At 43.3% G+C, this 22711-nt stretch overlaps 1 protein-coding gene across 2 annotated transcripts in view; it reads right to left on the reverse strand.

Annotated features, from left to right (window-relative positions):
* Nucleotides 1-1764: 1764 nt before the first annotated feature.
* Nucleotides 1765-22711, reverse strand: part of MID2 (midline 2) — a 98743-nt gene continuing 77796 nt past the window's right edge. The window contains exons 6-10 of one of the 2 annotated variants that reach the window (XM_051967793.1): nucleotides 21072-21199; nucleotides 16493-16726; nucleotides 8954-9115; nucleotides 7339-7546; nucleotides 1765-2310 (exon numbers count right to left, since the gene is read on the reverse strand). In XM_051967793.1, coding sequence (XP_051823753.1) covers nucleotides 1908-2310; nucleotides 7339-7546; nucleotides 8954-9115; nucleotides 16493-16726; nucleotides 21072-21199 — 1135 coding nt within the window. In that variant the 3' untranslated portion in view covers nucleotides 1765-1907. The remainder of the gene's footprint in view (nucleotides 2311-7338; nucleotides 7547-8953; nucleotides 9116-16492; nucleotides 16727-21071; nucleotides 21200-22711) is intronic. The other variant, XM_051967794.1, reaches the window with a different exon arrangement.

The raw sequence follows: 22711 nt of genomic DNA on the forward strand, positions 1-22711 counted from the left end.
GTTTCCTCATTAGAATATAAGTTCCATGAGGATGGGGGCCGTATCGATTTTTTTGTTGGTATTCCCAGCACTTAGCACAGTGCCAGGCACACAGTAAGCACATAATAAATGCTGGCTTGCTTGTCTGCCATCTAACCTATTTAAGGGAGCATACTCTTCTCAGATGTTCTCAAATACTTGGAAGTGGACGATGTAAATATATTTATGCCCAAACAATTGCTTTGTTATAGTTCAGGATTTCCCACGCCCACCATTGAAGACCAGAACCTCAGAGCTGGTTTCATTAGTTTCAGTGTCCATTCATCAAACAGCAGACAGCCGTCTGGCATCTCCAGTCCCATCAGTATCCTTCAGAGTCGGAGGGCGGAGGGCGGGAGACTTTTATGAAAGGCAGTCCCTTGCTGGGCCCATAATTTCAGCCTTTCTGAATTGTTAGTCAGCCTTTACAACCTTCTAAATCCTAAGCTCAGCTGGCAAGGCCTTGGGGAGGCCAGACTCATCTCTACACAATGAAAAAAGCCTTAGAGGGAGAGAGCTGTTGTTAATTATAATTCCGTGCTTACATATTCATTAAAGCAGGCTCCCTAAGGACCTCTACAAGACAACACTTTGTTAGCCTAATTCTAATTATTCACTGTACCTTAAAGCAACAGAACTGCAGTGCTTTGCAAGTATTCTGACCCCATCTTTTCATGGATTCTTTCTAGCCTTCTTCTCAGTTAGTTTTAATTAATGAATTATTATGTTTCTCTCCTGATCTGGCAGCATTTATCCTGCCTTTAACAATGAATCTCTCCTATTCTAGCTCAGCGTTCCATGCGCGCGCGTGTGTGAGAGCTAGAGACAGAGAGCCAGAGACAGTCAGAGAGATAGAGACCGAGAGACAGAAACAGAGAGAATCAAAAAAGAGAGACAGAGAGAAATCAGAGATAGACAGAAAATCAGAGAGACAGACAGAGAATCAGAAATAGAAATAGATGATCAGAAAGAGACAGAGAGAAAGAATCAAAAAGAAAGAGAAAGAGAACCAGAAAGACAGAGACAGAGAGATAGAGAATCAAGAAGAGACAGAGACAGAGAGACAGATATAGGAAAGAGGACAGAGGGAAAGAGAAACTGAGTGGGGAGAGATGCAAAATTAGGAGATGCAAAGCGGGAAGAGAGAAACAGGGCACAAGGGTGCGCAAGATAGAGAAGATAGAGGTGTGGGGGAGAGATGAAACAATGACTTCCTACAAGATTAGCAAGTAAAAAGAATATGATATATTATATTCTTCCTATCATAAGAAACTAGGATCCCATTTACTTATAAAAGCTTAAAAGTCAACAGAAAGAACTGGAAGAAATCCTTCCTGACTCTTTCTCAGGTCAATCTGTCTCAGCCTTCAAGACAGAGATGAAACAAATTACACTTTTTCTTATTCTAACCTTAGCTGTTCTTTCCACACTCACACCTAGTGTTTGATGACTTGTTCGTGTTCAAATTTCCCCCGGACCAAACACGTAAGATCAAGTGTCTTAAGGGGCTTGACCACCTTCTTCCATGGCCCTCCCAACATTATTTCTATGCTAAGGCACTGGAGTGCCAGTTAAATTCCAGTTTGGTTACTTTCTAATGAGAGGAGAAAATCATCTTTCAATTTCTCGACCGTGTGGCTTGAACTCAGACTCTTCCCGGATTAGGATCTGTCTTGAGAATCAATGCAATAAAATGAGGTTCAAACAAGCTTCCTTTTGCAAAAACATCAGACTCATTATGTCGAGTTATTTTGGTTGTTTTGAAAGGACTTTATTTCATTATTTTTTCTGAAGATTAGCTGAAGATGAGGCGGGGACAGACTTTGCTGGCAGGATGCTCTACTCTCTGCCTTGGGGAGCAGCCACAGAAACACGTGCTCTTTTGGAACCTAATGACAAGCTTTCATCCCAGATACATATGGGGACTCTTGGGGCCTGCAGTTGCATTCATGTCGCTCTGGGTAATCAATAAAGTCTGGGACAGGCAAGCCAGATAGGATCATCAGGGATTTGTTCCAGATGGTGAAGGTCGGACAAACTGGGAGGATGAAGGAGACATTGAAGGTATGAAGGTGCAGAGAGTTAGCTGGGTCATAGAAGGAGAGCATATTGTTGTCATAATCCAGGAGGACTCCAACCCGTTTCAGCTGCGGCGGCACGTCGACTAGCATCTCTTTGTTGTTGTGTCTCACGACAAAGTTACTGCTGCAGCGGGAGAAAACCCATGACGATGAGTTTTTGCCGATCCATTCGTTCTTTGGAGCTGACTTGTAGGCAACGCCAACAGCATACCTAAGGGCAGTGAGACAGTTAGAAAGCGGTCTATCCATTCATTCTTTCATTCATTTAGTAGCTTTCATGAAACTCCAAAATGGGGCAACCTTGAGTTAGGTGCTACGAGAAATACACAGGAAATGCATCACCCTCAAAGAGTTTACAATCTAAATTTCTGAGAAGCGGTTACTTTACTCAAGTGTGAAACGCTCAATCATATGTCAATTATGTGAAGTATATCCTCACATAGATGTTGAGTGGGAGAACCCAGCGATTCAGTTTCCTTATCTGTAAAAAGTGAGGACATTAGACTAAATCGCTTTTGATGTCCTTTTCATTCCGTGCTAGAGAGTAGCAAGGTGGCACTATAGGGGATAGAGTGCCAGGCCTGAAGACAGGAAGAGCTGAGTTCAAACACTTCCTAAGCTGTTACTTAGTAACAGCTGGTTTGCCTCAGTATCTATATAACGAGTTAGAGAAGGAAATTATAAACCACTCTTGAATATCTGCCCAGAAAACTCCAAATGGGGACGCAAAGGGTCGGACATCACTGAAATGGCTGAACAACCACAACCAACTCTAGACCTATGAGTCTGGGTATGATTTAGGGCAAGTACTTTGCCCTCTCTGGGTCTTAGTTTCCCTTGCTTGGAGAATGGGAGGGCTGTACTCAATCACCTTCCAATGCAGAGATTCAGCAAGAGGGAGGCAGCAGCTATTCTGTCCTTACTCTCTCCTTTCCCAACCCCCAGCACTGAGCGCTGTGAATAATGGGAAAATGTGACCTTCACTGAATGGCTGTGGCAGGGCCAATAAATCTTTAACCGCTGCAGTGTTTAACATAATGTCTGGTCTCTAGAGTTTCTCAACGCTCCCCCCCCCCCCCTTAGCATGTGAAACAGGATATAGGTTTTGCTTTGTAGAATTTTGGCCTTGTAAATGCTAGCCTTCCTCACCCAGAAGAATGGAAATGAATCAATACTGCTTCCTACAGAACAGACACATCCACACATACATTTATAGCTACTTAACTAATAATGAATACGCAGAGTCTCGTTAGTATCTTGGGGTTCGGGGAAGTTTATTTCCTTCTCCCTTATGGTATCTCAATTAGCACTCCACATGTAAAATCCCAGGAAGGAAAAGCCCAGGAGCTTTTTTCTGCAAGGCCTTGCCTTGCCTCCCCGCTCAAAAGAGCAACCCGGGGTTACCCTCCTGACATCTGCCAGATAACTGGCATGCATCCCAGAAGTGTTTGTTCATCCTTGCTTTTTTTGCTTTTACCCCTAAAACCAGCCAGTCTCCCCCTCTTTTCATAATAACCTCATAGATTAAGTGTTGTTCTGGACTCAGACAACCCCGTAGAACCTGGAATCATAGATAAGATCCTCCACATCCCCTTTGTAGCCAGCTTTGAGTAACTCAGGGAACATCACAGTCTCATCTCTCTCAATCAATAATTTTACTCAAAAACCCTGACACAATGATCTAAAAGTCGAGGTAGCTCCTCATCAATAGCCATGCTAGAACACCTAACGGGAGCTAATACACATCATGTTATATTATATTATATTATGTTCTATTAGTTATGTTCATTATATTATATTATATATTAACACACATCAGAGTTGGGATTTTTCCTGCAGGAAAAAAAAAGGAAGGTAGGAGGCAATCTTGAGAGATGCTAGACCGCCACCCCTACTCGAATGTGTCGTTGAAGGACTGAAGCGGCCCAGTCTCCTCTCCAGCCCTCCTGAGGTCTCAGTTGGCTGTACAGAATATCCTCTAATAAATCTCTGGACATATAAGTCTTGGCGTGAGTTTCCTTTTCCCCTTCCTAGTGCGTCACAGGGTCATCACATACTCATGTATTTGGAGAAGAATTTGCTGCCAAATGAAAGAAATGAAACTGAGCAAATCTTAATTTTGAAACTCCAGCTCAAAGGCTGCTCATTCCAATAGCTGGAGTGATACTCTGTTTCAATGGGCCTTTTCCGGTCCAGCCTGCAAGGCTGGGCAAAGGCAACTGGAGCATGGGGAGTCCTGTCTTTCAGACTGAGTTCGGGAACTCACAGGTCAGCACAGACTAGGCTGAGGACGTAAACCTGATGGGAAGAAATCCCTTCAAGCAAAGGGCTAGATGGTTACTTTTTTAGAATGTTGCAGAAGGGATTTTTGGATTGCAATGGAAGACCTACAAGATCCTAACTCCCAGATCCTGTTGATGAGGTCCTGAACGGTGTGTTGGACAGAAAGAAACTAAAGAATTGATCCCTGAGGCAAGGAGGGATAGAAATCAGTTTAGCTTCATGATCTCACTCTCTGGGGAGGTTGTCCAGTCTGAAATTCAAATTATGTCAAACCCCTGAGACTCACCCCCTGTAGAAGTCTCCAGCAGCCTCAGCTTGCCCTGTCCAAAATGCCAGGCATGTCCCTGAGGTTCAATTTTCCCCATAAAATCTACTTATGGGCCATCCTATGGCTGCTGCCTTCCTTCGGGTCAGTCCACCATGGCACTCTGCCTTGTGGTGTCTTTCCCCTTCCCTTCCCCCCTCCTCCCCCGTGCTACATGGTCTCTCTCCTAACTCTACTATGCTTCCCAACTCCACTTCTCTTTACAGCTAACTGACTCTTTAACTCAAGATTTAACCTGCCAGCTAAGGACATGCCCCAGCCTCATGGGGTGTTCTTTCTACTGGGTAACTGTGAGTTCCACCAGGGAACTTGTCTTTCATATGCTCTCCCAACTCTATTTCATATTTACCATTACCCGTGTCTATTGTATCCCTTCATTTTGTCTGAAACCTCTTCCCTAAATAAATCTACCTTTTGCCAAAGAGAACGGACATTGTGAATTCTTCACATGACCGAACCCCAACTTTTGCTGCCCGCCATCATCTGGTGTCTACAGACATCGTTGTGATCTAGTTTCTTGGTTCTCTTCCTCTCTCTCTGACCATTCCTTCTCTGTTTCCTTCAGTGGATCCTCTTCCTCTGTTTACCCCCTATGATTATTCACCAAGGCTCTGTCCTAGGCCCTCTTCTCTTCCTTCATTAAACTATTTTCTTTGGCAGTGTCACCTAATTTCTATGGCTTCAATTATAACTTCTATGCATCTGGGATTCTTAGAGGCAGGTAGGTGGTGCCCCAGTGATTAGAGCACTGAGATTGAAGTCACTAAGGAAGACCTGAGTTCTACACCTGTCTCAGACATTTGCTGGCTATATGACTCCAGGCAAATCACTTAACCTCACTGGACTCAGTTTACTTAACTATAAAACTGGAATAATAACAGAATTTACTTCCCAGAGTTGTTATGAGAATCAAATGAGATTATATTTATAAAGTACTTAGCATAGTGCCTAGCATATAGTAAGTGCTTAATAAATGCTTGATTCCTTTCTTCCTCATTGAGGTACAGTTTTGCATTTTTACTTGTCCAGTGTACATCTCCATCTGACAGATGGGTAATGACATCAAACTCAACATGCCCCCAAATGACCTCCTCCTCCTCCTCTTTGTCAAAGCTGCTCATATATATATGTATGTATATATGTATGCTAAGGCGGTGACTTGCCCAGAGTCACAGAAGTAGGAAGTGTTAAGTGTCTAAGGCCAGATTTGAACTCAGATCCTCCTGACTTCAGGGCTGGTGTTCTATCCACTGCACCACCTAGCTGTCCCTAAAATAGAATGTTGATAAGCATATTTAAATGTATTTGATTTTCCTTATGATACTACAACTTTTATTTTATGCACTTTAAAATGTTATTCTGAGAAGGGGTCTAAGGGTCTCACCTTAGGACACAGGAACACAAAAGAAAGTCAAAAAATCTCTGCTCTAGTCCTATCTTCATCAATCTTTGCTCTGAATCCAGCTGCCATCACTTTCTCCCCAAAGTATGCTTTGATTCAGCACATACACTATTAACTAGATGACAACTACCCACTTCTGGTGATTAAAATACAAATAACCCTGCCAGAAAGAACCTAGAAAGCTCTGTTTAAAATGATTAAGACTTTGGCAAGAAGACATTAAGGGCACAGGTGGTGTTTTCATCACTGCTGCTGATTGAAAGCAGGGGCTCCAGAAAAGACGAATTTAGAAAAGGAACATTTGGTTAAAAAGAGGTTGTTTTAGAACAAGATTTGGCTGACCAGATGGCCTTCATCAAGTATTTCAAGGACTGTCATATGGAGGAGGGATTAGACTTGTTCTGTTTGATTCCAGAGGAAAGAATCTAGGAGAATGGGTAGAAGCGACAAGGAGTCAAACTGATGTTGGGGAAAACCTCCCAGCAATTTGAACTGTTCTAAAATGGGACAATGTGTCTTGAGAGGTGGTGGGTTTCCCTTCACTGGAAGTCTTCAGGCAATGGCTGAATAACCATTTGTTTGGAAAGTTGTAGAAGGGATCCTTGTTCAGGTACAAGTTTAACTAGATGGGCCCTACGGTCCCTACCAACTCTTAGATTCTATAATCTTACAGATTTTCATAACAATCTTAAGAAGCAAGGTCGGTATTCTATACCCATTTTACAGAGGACGAATCTAAATCCCACAGAGAGAAAGCTACTTGTTCAAGGTCACATAGTATGGTAATACATAACAGAGCTGGGAGTACAACTCCTGACTTAGGATCCTAGAGCTGAAAGGGACCTCAGAGGCCATCAAGTCCAACAAAACTGAGGTCCTTGGAGGGAAAATGATGTGCCCAGATTCACACAGGTAGTGAACATCAGAGGCAGGATTCTTAACTTGATGTTAACCAGGCCCTGGGAGTCCAAATTCAGGGTACTATGCTGCCATCTGGTGCACTGCTTACATAACATGTTTGTTCTTAAAGTTGAGAAAAAGCTGGAAAATGTTTTCTAAAGTAGCTTTTATAACATTCTTATAACCTTGTCCTCCTCTGCCCTAACGAAGGGCCTTTTATTATTTTGCTTCTAGGATATACTGCTATGGCATCAACTATTATTCCCACACTGCCAGGACAATGAGGACATAGAGAGATGAAGCAAGGAGCATCTTCAAGAACTACTCACCAGGTTGATGATCCCATGACTATTTCCCAGTAATGACAGCCACTATCAAGGAATACATTCCCTGTGGCTCCATAGCAGCCAGTGCCACTGAATCTTTCTGGGGTGTGGCTCTTCTTCAAAGAGCTTTCATCTTTCTCCATCTGTAAGCCATCATTGGAGATCTTCAACTTCTTGTGAGTCATTTTTGGATCCAGCTTAAAGGGCTGGCCTGCCAGTGGAAGAGGAGAAAGACAAGCTAAGGACTCTAACCAAGTCACTGCCCAATGTCCTAAACCCCGAGGAATGATTTGTCAGGTTGCTTCATTCTTTGAGGTTAATGAGTTGACTACATACATGATATTACTGGCAACATCTCTCGTATTATTATCCTCATTTTATAGATAATGAAACTATAATTCAAGTAAAGTGACCCAGCAAGGTACCAGGAGTAAGATTCATGGGTTCATCAATTTCGAGCTAGAAGAGATCTCAAAGGTCATCAGGCACGATCTCTTTATTTTACAGATGAGCAAACTGAGGTCCAAAGCCATACTAACAGACTACCCAAGGTAACACAGCTAGTATCAGGGGTGAGATTCAAATTTAGACCTCTACTCACTCCAGACTCAAAGCTTTTTCCAATTATATCATCTTGTTTTATTAAGCGCATACGTTGGCCATTTTTTTGGATTGCTAAGTTATTTTACGAGAGTAGGCCAGATGTGCGTGCCTACTATTTGCTTGTACTGGCTGGGGGTACAGATACAAAGAATGAAATAATTCCTACTCTCAGAGAGTTTATATTCATTAAAACAGAGCACTAGACACACCCTAATGAACTTCATGGACCACTATATTTACATATAGTTGTTGTGAGAGGCAGCCTGATATAAGGGATAGAGAGTTGGCCTTGGACTCAGGAAGATGTACGTTCACATTTCCCCTCTGACACATACTGGCTAAGTAGTCCTGAGCAAGTCATCTAACTTCTCCTAGGGTACCACAAACAGCTCTTTAAGATTTGAGAAGTTGCAGAGCTGGGGCCAGCCTCCACTGATAGAGGGACTTGCCTCAGTGGCGATCTCCTTGCACCACTGAAATCATAGATCCAGACATCCCCTCAAAAATACCCCCCCAAGAAAATAAAAAGACCCCCCCCAATAACTTGTAATAGCAAGTACATTGCTAAGAAAATCACATTGCCAGTCTTCGAGAGCTAAAGACGAAAAAACAGGTGACGACTGGCTTCTCAATACTGAATTGACAGATGAAAAAAGAAAGGGAAGAGGGAGGTACCACATTCCTACCTTTAGCTCTTGCTTTAGTATTTCTTAAATTTTGTTTATCCTGCATTATTTTGGATTGGGATACAGCTGGGTATTTTGGTGAGAGGGAAGAGAGACTGGACTTTTTCGGGTAGGAAAAAAATGAGGGTAGTTGAAATGTTAAATGCTGCTTACTGGTAGAACAAAAGAACTTAGAACTCAGGTACTGATCAATTTTCCTCTCAGCCTCTCCACCTGACGCTACCTTCCCATCTACAGGGCAAACAGCCTTGTAATCAGGCGGTTTGTTAGCGAGAACGACCCCACGATGACTGAGGATCAGAGGAAGGCCAGAGGTCCCCAAGACGTACTGTTTGTTTTCAGTCGGGTCGGTTCACTGTTCCGGCTGCCTGCCTGGTTGATGGCTTTGACGAGGAAGATGTAACGAGTCCCACTCTGAAGTCCATGTACTGTGTAATGGTTCTGTTTAATGTTGGGCACAATCATCCAACTATCCACGGAGTTATAGAGGCCTGAGATATAGGGGGAAATAAGGACATTAACCAGCAGGTAATCAAGATGGGGAGGGGGAGGGGAGAGAAATACAATCACATGGCAAACACATCACAAGCCTGCAGATGGTTCTGGGAGCTCAGTTTTCCCCTCTGCTTTCTAGAAGGCCCAACGAGAAGAACATCCCCCTGGGTATTCCTTTTTTATCCCCTGGAATCTGGGCTGTGGCAGACTCCTTGCTGCAAACACCCAATGCAACTGCTAGAAAGTTTTGTGGCCTAAACGCTAGTTTCACAAGTGTTCACCCAAGAATACATGAGGGGTCACTCTCCAGGAGGTTGAATCAGCATTGTGTCCTAGGCCTCCAGCTCCGGGACATAGTTACATCCCATTTGGAAGTTGTGGGGATGAGGCCACGTGCAGGTGGAGTAGCCCTGTCTAGGCACTCTGTGGAAAAGCCCAAAGCATTAGGGTATGGAAGGAATCGTGAAGGTCCCCAAGACCAACCTTCCTAGTTTTACAGCAGAGAAAACTGAGGCCCGAGAAAGCCAGATGCCTTGCCCAACGTCACAAAGCTGGGACTAGAACTCAGATCTTTTGACTTTCTGCTCTTATCACAAGTCTATTGTGGCTGTGCCAATTTATGGAGGGCCAGCCACTCTTTGAGGTTGGAGAAAGCTAGTTGTCTCCAAGATATATTTCCCTCCCACTACGTCTTTATTCCTACCTGCTTGGATAGGTGGACTCCAGGATAGGTACGGTAGGAAAACCCAAGAGTTGGTCCAATTCCATGCCAATATGCCAATTTCTCCTCCCCCCCATTTTAGCTTTGTGCCCTTCCTCTACTGGACCCGAGTCCCATTTAGGGTTGTGTACCCCAGAAAGCCAGAGCCAGCCTCTGAGCTTATGGGAAAGCTTATGAGAAAATTTAGACCGGCTGAGCTAATAGAATAATAACAACAACACAGAGACAGACTTTTGGAAAATGCATCTAATTGAAAAAATGTGAAAAATAAATAAGTGCTTATTGAATTGAATTAGGAAAAAAAGGAAAGAAAAGAAAACACATGTGCAGTTAAGTTTCAGAGAGCCAGGGACTGATTTTTTACTTTGAATGGGAACTGACCAAGGGAACCCCTCATCAGTTTCACGAGTCTCTACCTACAATCACAGTCTTTGGGGGGCCCTGGGTGATGGTTGACAGCATATTATTCAGAAGAACAATACAAAATAGCTTTCCGGGCCTGTGTGGCTTCCTTCTACAATATCAGCGATTGTGGAAAAGTCAGACAGAGTATGCTAAAAAGGGCACCATTCTATAAGCACTAGCAGAGGTGCTTCGAGCCCCTTGCTGAGAACATATAGAGAAGTCCTCTAATTGGTTCCCAGCAACCAGGACTGCCTTCTGCCTGAGTTGGGAAGATAGATTGATGAAAGATGCTGCCCCCTCTGCAGTCCCTAAAATCAAGCTGAGAAATAGCCACCCCCTTTAATCCCTTTTCTCTTTGTATGTTCTTTTCCCCTCAGATTCTAAACTGGAGAATGAGTAGAGAATGGCCTCTGCTACCCAATACCCACAAGAAAATGGTGATTTACAGAAGAAGCAGATGGTGTCGGCCTATGACTGGAAGCAGTTCTCCATCGCTTTCTTCTGCTCTTCATTGGTCAGAGATTAAAGATATCGAGGATGTGGCTAGCCTTTGGGAGTATGCCTCATGGGTAATCGCGAGTTCAAGACAACCAGGAAGAGGACAATGCTTGGACCTTCTTTGTTCCCATGACACAAGTCATGAAAAGGGAGATTTCCTTAATAGCCTGTTTCTCCGAAGCGAAGAAGACCACCAAAGCCAGAGCAGATCTAGATCTCGGCACCCTTCCACGAGAGTGCTGTCAATTGCTTAGATGGTGCAAGTACGAGATGAAGGAATGATATTTGTTCAAGTAGTTCCACAAAGGATCCCGACCTTCCAGGAATAATCTAATGAACTATTGGGATGTTTGCTGTTTTCTATATTTGTTCTTCAAACTTTTTTGAACTACTTTGAACAAGGAAAACTTGTCTCATACCTCTGTAGGAGAGGAGCCTGCTACTCAGACATGGGGAAATCTTAGATAGGAACCATCCCTAAACTGTGTTCTAGAGACTTCAGTGTAGTTTTACTCTGGGGGATTCCCAGGACTTAACCCTTTCAATGTGGGCTCAAAGGGCCTAGGATCTGGAGTATATTTCAGGAGTTCAGTGCTTAATGCCTTTTTGGGATGGACCATATATCCCTGAGGTTAATCTGAGTTTGACTTTTGAGTTAGCCTTCTGTCTCTAATGTGTGGTGGATCCAGACCTCCATGGCTCAACACATTTCATTTCCTTCCCTTCCCTTCCCTTTCTAGTACCTGGCACACAGTAAGTGCTTAATAAATGTTCTCATTTATGCACACACACATATGTATGTATTATAGCTCTCTTATATTCTCACACACAACTGGATTGCCTCTAGGGATCCACTAAAGAAATTTTGTTTGGAACCATCCTGGGCTTCCTGATATGCTTATAGAGACCCAGTGGAGGAAGTTTCATCTGGGACAGTTTAATTTCTTTAAGTGAGTTTATTTCCAATCATCCCCAGATCCTCCCTCCACCCCCAGGCCCTGTTTGGAGAACTATTTGTTCCTTGGGAACTCATCTGGAGATTACCCTTTCCTTTCCAATGGGGTTAGAGCTCCAAAGCTTGTTTTCCCCTTTATTGAAAGAGTGAGTGCATGAGTGTGTGAGTGCATGTGCATGTGCGTGTGCGTGTGTGTTTGTGTAAGTGAAGGGAAGTTGGGCATTTGTTTTCTTTTTAAATTCTTTTGCATCAGGACAAGCCCCTAAGAAGCGCCAAGGCAAAGCAAAATATTGTTTGCTTGTAGAACATGTAGGGCTATATTTGAAAGGTGAGTATAACTTCCAGGTCCACAAAGGCCAAGCTACTAACAAAATATGATGGGCCGTGTCTAACATCTGCACCCGCCTTCCACAATCAAGAGGCAATCAAGAACTAGATTGTGGATTTTGACTAGGTTCCTTAGCAGAAGTCCCTAGGGGAAACAACCAGGAAGAGGACCATGCTTGGACCTTCTTTGTTCCCATGAGAAATTTTAAGAACTGGAGATATTACCAATGAGTTCAAAAGCTCTCCAGTTTAAATTATTGGCCACCAAACAGTGAAGCAAAGAAGGTATGATGAAAGTTGTCTCTGGTCAGTCTGATGAGTTTCTCCATCCTCCCCACACCAGTTGATTTGATGTGATTGCATAGGTGGGCCTTTGTTGGAACGTGGCACCTCCCGCGTTCTTAGTGCCTTGCTGAAAGGACACAGGGAACTACTCTGATTGATTACCAATGAATGAGGTTGCTTCCTGTTTACTTGTCGACTGAGACTCGGGAAGATAGACTTAGGTTGGAAGAACTAGACCTTTGGTGATTTTTAAAAGCAAGCTGGAAAATGGCCCACTCTTTCACTTTGCTCTATTTTAATGTGTTATTTCTCTTTTGGACTTCCTGACCCGAGTGCAGAAAAGGACGAAAGGGGATTGTCTCCTCTTCCCACCCCAATGCTTGATCGGGCAAATTTTAGACAGGAGTTTCTGTACCTTCAGTACCTGGATGCCGCCCTTTTAGCTTTCTGTTTCCTTTTCTGGGCACAGATCAGAGAAAAGTGATCAGGGGATCCTGGGGTGGGGATCTCAAGAGTTCTTGAGTTGTACATCAATCACCCACAAGGAGAAGCTGTGCTTCTCGGAGAAGAGGAACTATGTCTAATCCAAAGGATTTGGCAGCGCTACAATTGGTAGGGCAAATGATCTGGGGCTTCCCAACGTTCTCTGAGATTGTTGTAAGTGGCTCAGAGAGAAAAGGCTGAGGTGAATGGGAAGTCTTTATTTAGTAGTCCCATAGCTTCCCAGGTTTCTAACATAACTGTGGGACCATCATGTTATGAGTTTTCTGTGACTGGTGAAGTAACTGCTGTCCTATCCTGCCATTCACCTATGAGGAAGTCCTAGAGATGAGCTATACCTAAACTATTTTAGAAACTTCTGTGGTGTTTTTCTCTGGGATGGAAATGGTGGCAGTGATGGCGGCGGCGGCAGCAGAAGCAACAGCATCGTTAACATTTATACAGCACTTAAAATGTGCCAGGCACTGTACTAATGCTTTACAATTATTATCTCACTTGAAACCCAGAACAATCTCCAAAGGTTAGGTGCTATTATTATCCCCATTTTACAAATGAGGAACCTGGGGCAAACAAAAGTTAAGTGACTTTCCCAGGATCACCCAGAACCCAGATAGTAAGTGCTTGAGGTTGGATTTGAATTCAGGTCTTCTTCACTCCAGAGCCAGCACTCTAATCACAGTGCCACCTAGCAAGAAATGGATCATCTGGAATTAGGCCTTCAAGGTGCAGCGCAATCTGTGTGATCTTAAGAGTCCTCGAGGCCATGAGTGGTTTAGTTACTTGGACTATCCAAAAGGAAAAAAACGCAAAATGTCACCCCATTTTGGTGTAGCTTTTTGGCTCCTTCAATGATGGTGGGAGAGTAGCAGAAATGATGACAAAGTGCACTAGATTTTGGATCATCTGTCAAGAAGAACTGTTGATATTATAAAATAAACACTGCTGATATTATAAATGCAAGCTCTTTGTCCAATGACAAAGCACCGCACTAGTTGTAGGACTTGAGCCATGTCAATATGGTATTCTTGCTACAAATGAAACCAGAAGACATAAGGAAGCTATAGCTAAGTGGGAGGACAGTTCCCAGGTCCTCCTTGGAGAGACAAGCAAAAGAACGGTTTGACCTACTTTCATTATGCACTCAAAGGTGGGAGAAAATCCATCTCCACAGGTCCTTGGTCATTCCGTTTGGCAGAGCTTATGGTGAGCACAAGCAAAAAGACTAACATGAGGACAACTACAGCCTGTGAAGCAGAGAAATTCTCTGAAGACTTTGACAAGATCTTCCAAAGCAAGTGAATGGATACCTTGAAACTCGGCAACATCGATGCAGAAAGGGGCAGTACATAAAAGGAAGGCCAAAAAATAGTGGAAAAATTATTCGGGATTAGGAAATGAAAGAGAAAAGCTAGACTAGGCTGGGTCCATCCAGAGAAATTCAGGGATAGAAGCAATACACATTTTAAAGCATGGGGGAACTGGTTTTCAAGAAAGCTGAGGGGGAAAGGGAATATCGTATCCAAGTAGAAAAAAAATCCCGGGCATATAATATTAAGAAGAAGAAGAATATATAAATTAATCCATCCAAATAGTAAACAATAAAGTACATTATACAGAGATTAAGAAAAAAGCAATTATTGAGACATTTTCCTTTCTTCAATCTCTAAAATCTTTAGAAGAATGGCTTGTGGAGGTATCAAGGACAATGATAGGGATCAGATCTCTGATTTCATTGGTTTATTTAGAGAGTTCTCAGATGAGGTAACTTCTCTCCTAATATAGGTTATCACCTCTTCTCTGAGAGTTGCCCAGAGAAGGAGGAGGACAGGTTGCCTGGTAACAAGACAAGACTTGACCTTTGTTCTTCCTGGCTTTGAGGCCAGATTTATCCATCCACTACATCACCCTACCTCTACCAAGGATACGTTTGTTGAGAACATGAGAAGGGAACGGGCAGGATCTTGCAGAAGAATCTCCATGACATGTTCAGATCTTCAGTCATACAATTGAAAAGCATCAAGAATATAAGATCTGTGGTTTTTGTTTGGCCATTACGTAAAGCCCAAACATTTGATCCAGTAGAACAAAATGGCACCTTTAAAGGCTCTCCTTCAGCAGGGCATCTCCCAAATACATCTTAAGATCACACAAGATTCCTTGATATATAATGACCATGGCAAAAAGTTTGTTCAATGATTCTTCGGTGATTTGTATTAAGCAATGGGGACAGTGGGCTCAAGGTCACACAGCTAGTACGTGGCAGAACTGGTGGTCCAAGACTTTCCTTATTTCCACGACACCACGGGAGCTTTTGCAATCAATTGCTAGTGCTACGGCAAGCTCTAGAACAGCATGCCCCTCACACGTAGCTCTGTATCCCCCATCTCCAATCTTTTGCAATGGCCGTGTCTTCCATTTGGACTCCATTGCCTCCTCCCTGCCATCTCATAGCTGCTCTTCTTCCTTCAAGACACAGCTTTAACATGACTCTCTACGTGAAGAGAGTCATCCCTTTTTCATCCCAGCTGCTAGTACCTTCCTTCCCTCACTGCCTTGCATTTGTTTTTTACTTAGTCTGTAGACATTCATATATGTACACGGTGCCCCCCCATTAGACTGAACTCATTGGGAGTAGGGATAGCTTCGCTTTTTGTACTCGCCTTGCCAGAACATAGTAGGTGCTTAATTTCAGTTGTACTTAAATTTCAATTTACTGCTAGTGAAAAAACTAACCTTTAAAGCTTCCTCTACAAAGAATCGTGTGTCCTTTAAAGCAAAAACAAAAATACCCCTGACCTATTTAAAAGCTGCCTAGCCTCTTCTTGGGGGGTTTCCTGGGCTGAGCGCCTTCAGTTTGATCTGCAGGATTCCCCAAGGTTGGCAGCCCATTCAATGACTCTCGTCTGGGAAACTCCCCTCGACATAAGCCAAGAAGGCAGAAACATAAAGATGGAAACAATGGTGCAAACAATGCTTGCGTCCCATGAGGGCTGCCTCTGCATGGAAATTGGTTCCACTCCCCTCCCCGCAACACACACACTTTAATTCCCCTTTGTTGTTATTTCAAACATTCCTAATTGATGGCTGATGGGTCCTGGCGCCATATTGTTTGAACTAGCTTGAGGTCTTAACGGACATATGATTCAGAAGAACCAATGACACATTTGGAGGCTAAACCCTGGCTTTACATTCTGTGGCCCACTTGTAAATTTCTTCCAATTCAGGAGGGAGAGGAGGAAGGGAGGAAGGAAGAAAAGTGACAGAGGGAAAGGAGTAACTGTTGCGTTCACTGATGAAAACTGGCGACCAGGAGAGGTAGAGCTTGGCAAAGCATGTTTGACCACAACAATGAAGAGGAAGGGTCGGAGCGAGAAAGTCACACATGCACCCCCAACCCAGCAATGTCCCCCCATGATTTTAGATGTCCGAGACTGCCTACCTCGGAGACGAGCTCCGAGCTGGGTCCCAGTTAGGGAAGGTGGCAGGACATGGATTGGGGTGGGGGGGAGGTGAAGGCCACAGAGGCAGGCGTGTCCCTGGGGACAACCGGCCAGAGGGCAGGAGCTGGAGGTGCAATGACACGTCAGTGGGAGCCTCCCAGTGCTCGGCGCGCACTGCTGGCGCCGACACTGCCTGGGAAACACCGGGCTCAGCGACACAGGACAGTTTGGAAACACTTGCCTCGTGCAGCCCCGGCCAATCTTGAGCAGCTTACTGCTTCCTTACATTTTCTTATCTCTGGCCACAGGCCCCAACCACACCATGACTTACTAATGAAGTTAGCCTGGCCAGTGAATATGGTGTACTGCAGCTCATAGGAACTGATGCTGAATTCATCTTCTGAGAGCCAGTGGACGGTGATAGTGTCATGGGAAGCAGTACAAAGTTCTTCTTGTATAGACGGTGGGTTGGGGGCTGTAGGGAAAGAACACAAAGAATGAGGGCCAGGGGTTCTGGGCTTGCTATTGCTATGATAGCTCCTCCCATTGTCAGTGATCACATCGGGCCTAGATCTAGTGTTGCAAGGGAACTCGGGGCCCGGCTACTCCAACCCCTTGATTTTACAGAGCAGGAGACTGAAGGCCAGAGATAGGAAGTGACTTGCCGAGAGCCACTCATATAGGATCCTAGTTCTAGGGCTCTCGGGGGCCATCTAGTCCAACTCCTCATTTTACAGAGGAGGAAACTGAGATCCAATGAGGCTAAGTAATTCACTTAAGGTCACATATGTAGAGCTGGAATTTGAACCCAAGGGTTCTCCTTTAATACCATTCATTTTCTTGATGAATATATTTTCTTTTAAAAACAATTAATAGTAACTTTTTATCTTCAAAATCCATGCAAAAATAGTTTCAACATTTACTCTCACAAAACCTTTTCCCCCTCTCCTCCCCGCAGCCCCCTCCCCTAAACAGCAAGTAATCCAGTAGAGGTAAAACATGTGCATAAATTGATTTTCTTTAGGGAGAATAATTTAGGGTACATCTACCTGGACAATTTGAAACTGAAAAAGAGACTTCTCCAATCCTCTTCTTCTCTCCACCCCCTCCTCCCCTTAAAGGTTTTGTTCTCATCTACCTAGCAATTTCAGGCAAAAGTGTCTTTGGGCCCAAAGTGACTACCTCAGTCGCCCCCTTCCTATGAGAAGATCCAGTGGGTGTGGACATTGGCTATTAAGAAGCAAGCTTTGTTGTGCCATTCTTTCAAAGTCACGGTCCACACCTGTGATTCCACTGGCACAGCAAACTTCCAACAAGGACATTTCTTTATCAGTGAGGGCTAACACCTGTTCAGCACTCCACTGGGCTGCCATCTTGGCACTACAGCCAACCCCAAATGAATAAATGGGAACAGAAGAAAAAGTCTTTTTATCACGTGTTTGCCCCGAAACTGCAGGTAGATGGTATAGGCACTGTTTGGCTTACCCACCCCCTCATTTTCTAAAAATTACCTGCCACCTGGCTCTTAATTTCTCCCTGAAACTCAGTTTTCTCCAAACTACTGAATGATTTCTATCTTTCACTAAAACATATGGGCCTTTTGGGGGGCATTCCTCTTAAACTCCTGATTCTTTCTCTTTTTATCCCCCTCTCCCTTTAAAGAACTTTTATAAACAATTCAGTAATTTTATAAATATAGAGAGAGACACATATACACACATATGAATAAAATCTAAACCGGTTTCCTTGTTTTAAAAGCAAACAGTCCACTCTCCCTTCATATCTCTCCCCAGCCAAGTTGCAAAGACGCATGTCATTTGCGGCTAGAGAGTACCGTGAGCATCCTCGGGGATGAAATTGAGAGGACTGAATTCCCAGATGGGGCAAGCTTGCCCTTTCAGCTATATGAATGTCTAATTCATTTGGCCATTTTTAATTAAAATCTTTCCAAAATGTATTGCATGCTTGCTGCTCTTCTCAAATAGGGCACAGTGAACATCATTTAACCTTTTCTTGATGACTCAGGACTGTCCTAATTAGCCTTAATTATGACACTGATCTGTGATACGGTGGGACTTCTCATCTGGCTTACTGGGGGACATGGAACCTCTGACCTAACATGCCATGGCCCCAGATTGATGTGTCTTTTGAGTTTGGGGATCTTCTTTCTTTTGGGGGGGATATTTTAAAAATATTTTAATCTCCTTAATCTATGAGTTGTTACTTCTTATAGTAGCTTGGGCACACTGCCTTTGATAGTTTTCACATCCCCTTTTGCTATTTTAGGCGATGAACTAGCCAATCGTACAAACAAGCTTGTTAGAATCAGGTGTAATATATGAATGAGTTGTTTGTCCCTCCTTCTTGAAGAGGACCAGGTTAACAATGAGGTGATGCCATGACATGCACGTGAGTCGGATTTGAGTAAGGGAGGGCTGGGCAAGATCACCTGCCTCACTTTCCCCTCCAGAACCATCTGGGTCCAGTGGCCGGATATAGAGCAGGATGACTGGACTTGGATCTGAATGCAGGGGGAGACCTCGGCCTATTAAAGCTAAGGTCTTTAAGAAGAGCTCTTTTCTTCTCTCCCTTCCCTTCCCTTTCTTCTGTTCATGGAGTAACATAGCCTTACCTTTGGGCGCTCTGCTCAAAGGAGTATAAATTTTGATTATTGAAACCTCACAAGATATCCTGGGGTTTACAGGTTAGATTTTTTTTCTTTCTTTCTTAAGGACTACACCTTAAACCCCAATCACTCTGGCTCTCATGGTTTGGTCAACAATAGGTCCCGGGCCAAGCCCCACTTGCTCATTGTTTGGGCCTGGACTGGCTCAGAGTGAATGTAAATAGCTATTGTTTCTGTTTTGACCAGAAAGCCAGAGGGTCTTCCCCTCCCAGATACACACACACACATACACACACACATACACACACACACACAATACACATAATAAAAAACACACACATATACACACATGTGTATATACCCACAACAGATACATATAAATACACACATGTAACATACACATAGAAAACACACACCCCATTCTCTGCCCCATTTCTTATGTAGCCTTAATCACCGATTGGGTGTTGGCTCAGTCAAGCTGAGATATGAATGAGTAAAGAGATCCTGAATGAGGCCCTCTTGCTTGAAGAGCACTCATTGACATGGATCAAATAAAGTATAGGGGCTTTGTGACATCTACTTTGGCTGATAAGAAGCCACTCGGGAGCCTTATTTCTCACTGGCCCCTGGGCTCTCAGCTACATTTTGAATGCCACAATTTACCAAAAGCCCAACTTCTACATTAACCTTCCTTCCTTCCTTCCTTCCTTTATTTTTTGTGGGGCTAATGGGGTCCAGTGACTAGCTCATAGTCACACAGCTAGTGTGTGTCAAGTGTCTGAGGCCGGATTTGAACTTGGGGCCTCCTGACTTCAAGGCCAATGCTCTATCCACTGCAGTGTCACCTAACTGCTCCTACTTTAATATTTCTTCAGTACTTAAACCTTATCATTGCCTTATTCTCATCCAAATGCCTCAGCCCAAGTCAGCACGATATAGTGGAGAGGGAACTAAATTTGATTTCAGAGAACCTGAGTTCAAAATCCAGTTCTGTCACCTGTGTTACCCTGGTCACGTCAAGTTACTTCTCCAGGCCTCAGCTTTGTTTTCTGTAGGATGCAAGCATGCTGGATTTGATGGCTTTGAACGGACCTTCCAGTTCTAAATCTTATTATCCCCCGAGTAAAGAGACCACGGCTCTTGGTCTAATTATGTTCAAAGTCTAATATAGCAATCTGCACATGCAGGTCTTTAATTAAAATATCATGAAAACAGCAAAATGTCACTTCTACCCTAGTGAGGAGATACCCCAGCTGTTATTTTTCCTTCCAATAGTTCAACAGAGAAAGGAGATCAAAAATATTTGGCATTCACATTTGGCTCCTAAATCTAGAGCTGGAAGAGATCTTAGAGATCAGCTAGTCTAACCCCCATCACTTTACAGAGCAGGTAAACTGAGGTCCAGGAAGGGGAAGGGACTAGTTCAAGTTCACACATAGAATCCTAAATCTAGAGCTAGAAGGGACCTTAGGGGCCATCCAGTCCTGTGAGTATGCCCTTCAACTTCATCCAGAATAGAAAATCTCAAAGCATTACCTTAACAATATTTACTAAATTTATCACAATTGGTTTGTGTGCCATTCCACCCTCTTTGACATTAAGATTGTCATCTCCCTCCCAACTTTGGATGACCCAAAGGAAAAGACAATGTCGTTATACTTTCGAACGTTACTGCTTTCTTGACAAGGTTGTCTCTCCCATTACAATGGGAACTGGGGCTGCTTTTACCTTCCTTGTATCCCCCGTGCCTGGCCCATAGATGCCTCTCAAAGCCTCTCTAAGAGGACCATGACATCAGCGAGGTGATGGATGCCATGAAATGCAAGTGAATTGGATTTAAGTGATGGAAGGCTGTGTGAGATCATTGGAGCCTTTCTTCTCCGGAGCCATCTGGGGCCAGTGGCCAAATATAGATCAGATGACTGGAGATGGCTCTCCTAGCACGTAGTGAGTGTTAAACAAATGTTCACTAATTGATCAGAGACATTCTAAATCTAGACACTTCCAAGTATCTCTTTTCTGCTCGGAGAAAGTAAAACCCACTTTTGTTTCGAGGTCAATTCTGGCATTAAAAAGGGTGGATAGGACAGATTTTGGGCCAAATTGAAACATTATTTCAACCCCCATGATTTCAAAAGAAAACAACCCCTAAAAGACAAAAGGAAAATCAGAAAGAAAACAATACTTTTCACACCTGTTAAGTAATCTAGCCCCTCCAGCAGTTTCTTTTCTCTGGAAAAATCTAAAGCAAAGTTTTCAAAAGCATCATTAAAATTGATGTCTGGGATGAGAACTTGAGAGGATGCAGTTGCCATGGCAACCCTGAAAGAGAGGAAAGTATATCAACACACATCAAAATGGGTTTGTGACTTTCATCTATTTGACTTTTCATTTAGCAAGGTAAAAAACAACAATAACAAATCAACCCTCCCCATACACACACACACACACACACACACACACACACACACACGCACACAAATACACACACACATACACACACACACCAACCTCATAGCTAGATGTGGTGCATGCTGAACTCATCATACTGCTCAAGACAAATGATTGTCTTGATGGAGACCAACAATTTTTGTTTTAATTAGTAGAGGTCAATGAGGGCACACACCATATTTCCTCTTATATTGTCATTGAGTGATGACATCCTGTCAGAGAGGGCTTGGACCAAATGTGGTTAAGTCCTTTCCAGCTCCAAGATTCTCTAGATAATCTTTACCCTTCCCCCCAGTCTCACTTCTCCTGACTTTCAGGACCCATGATCTACCCACTGGTATTATCTAGCTACCCCCTCCCCCAGCCTCACTTCCAAGAAGCAAATAGGTATTTTTTGTTCCCCTCATCTTTCCTCATTTATCAGCTTGCACTGTCAACAACGCCAGTCCAGTCAAACTTCAGAAGGTTTGATGAGAGCAACCACAGCAATGTTGTAAAAAAAAAAATCTTCCATGGCCTGGCTCAGCAAGTGGAAGACTCCCGCAAAGAAAAGCAGCAGCCAACGATTCTCTCCTGCATTAAGGTTAAAGTGCTTTTCTCGCAAGAATTCTGTTATGTAAATGGATCAAATGTTGTCCCTCTTTTAAAGGAGAAGAAAGAAGCTCAAAGAGGTTAAGGTACTCAACCAAGGTAATACAGCTGAGCCAGGATTCAAAGATCTCCTGGCTCCAAGTCAAGTGCCCTTTCTATTACAATACCCTGGTTTCTCATCTTTTCGATAATTCAGTTCATACCGATTTCTGCTTTTTCTATTCTAGAGCATGGAGTTTGTATGGAGAGACTTGATTTTGATTTTGGGATGGGGGAAAGGAATGCTGGGAGTCACCAGACATGTTCTCCCCTGACCATTTAAGGAGAACAGATTTCGAAGTGCTCCAGGGAAGGCTAGATCTCATGGCTTAAATCTTTACAGGCCTAGGAAGGATGGAAAATTCTAAAGAAAGAAGTTGGGAAAACATGAAGAAAAACAACTTAAGGAGGAAGAAAAGGGGGAGTTGTCTAAAGAGATGGATGTAGATGCACAGAGAACTCACCAATCAACTTAAGATTTTTAAATAATAGTACAAAGGACAGAAGAAGAGCAGGTAACAGAATGAATACAAAAATATGGCGTGGTCCCATAAGATTAGTTTCAGGGGAATAATCTGAGGCTGTCTCGGGAAGGAAATGATAAGCACTTTGGTTTTTTTTTAATGCTAAAATATGGTATATAAATATAATGGAATATTATTGCATCGTAAAGAACGATGGATATGAAGAATTCAGAGAAACGTGAGAAGACTTGTATGACCGAAATATACAATTAACAACAATAAAACAAAT

The sequence above is a fragment of the Antechinus flavipes genome, chromosome X (genome assembly GCF_016432865.1).
Source record: "Antechinus flavipes isolate AdamAnt ecotype Samford, QLD, Australia chromosome X, AdamAnt_v2, whole genome shotgun sequence".
Lineage (NCBI taxonomy): Eukaryota > Metazoa > Chordata > Mammalia > Dasyuromorphia > Dasyuridae > Antechinus > Antechinus flavipes.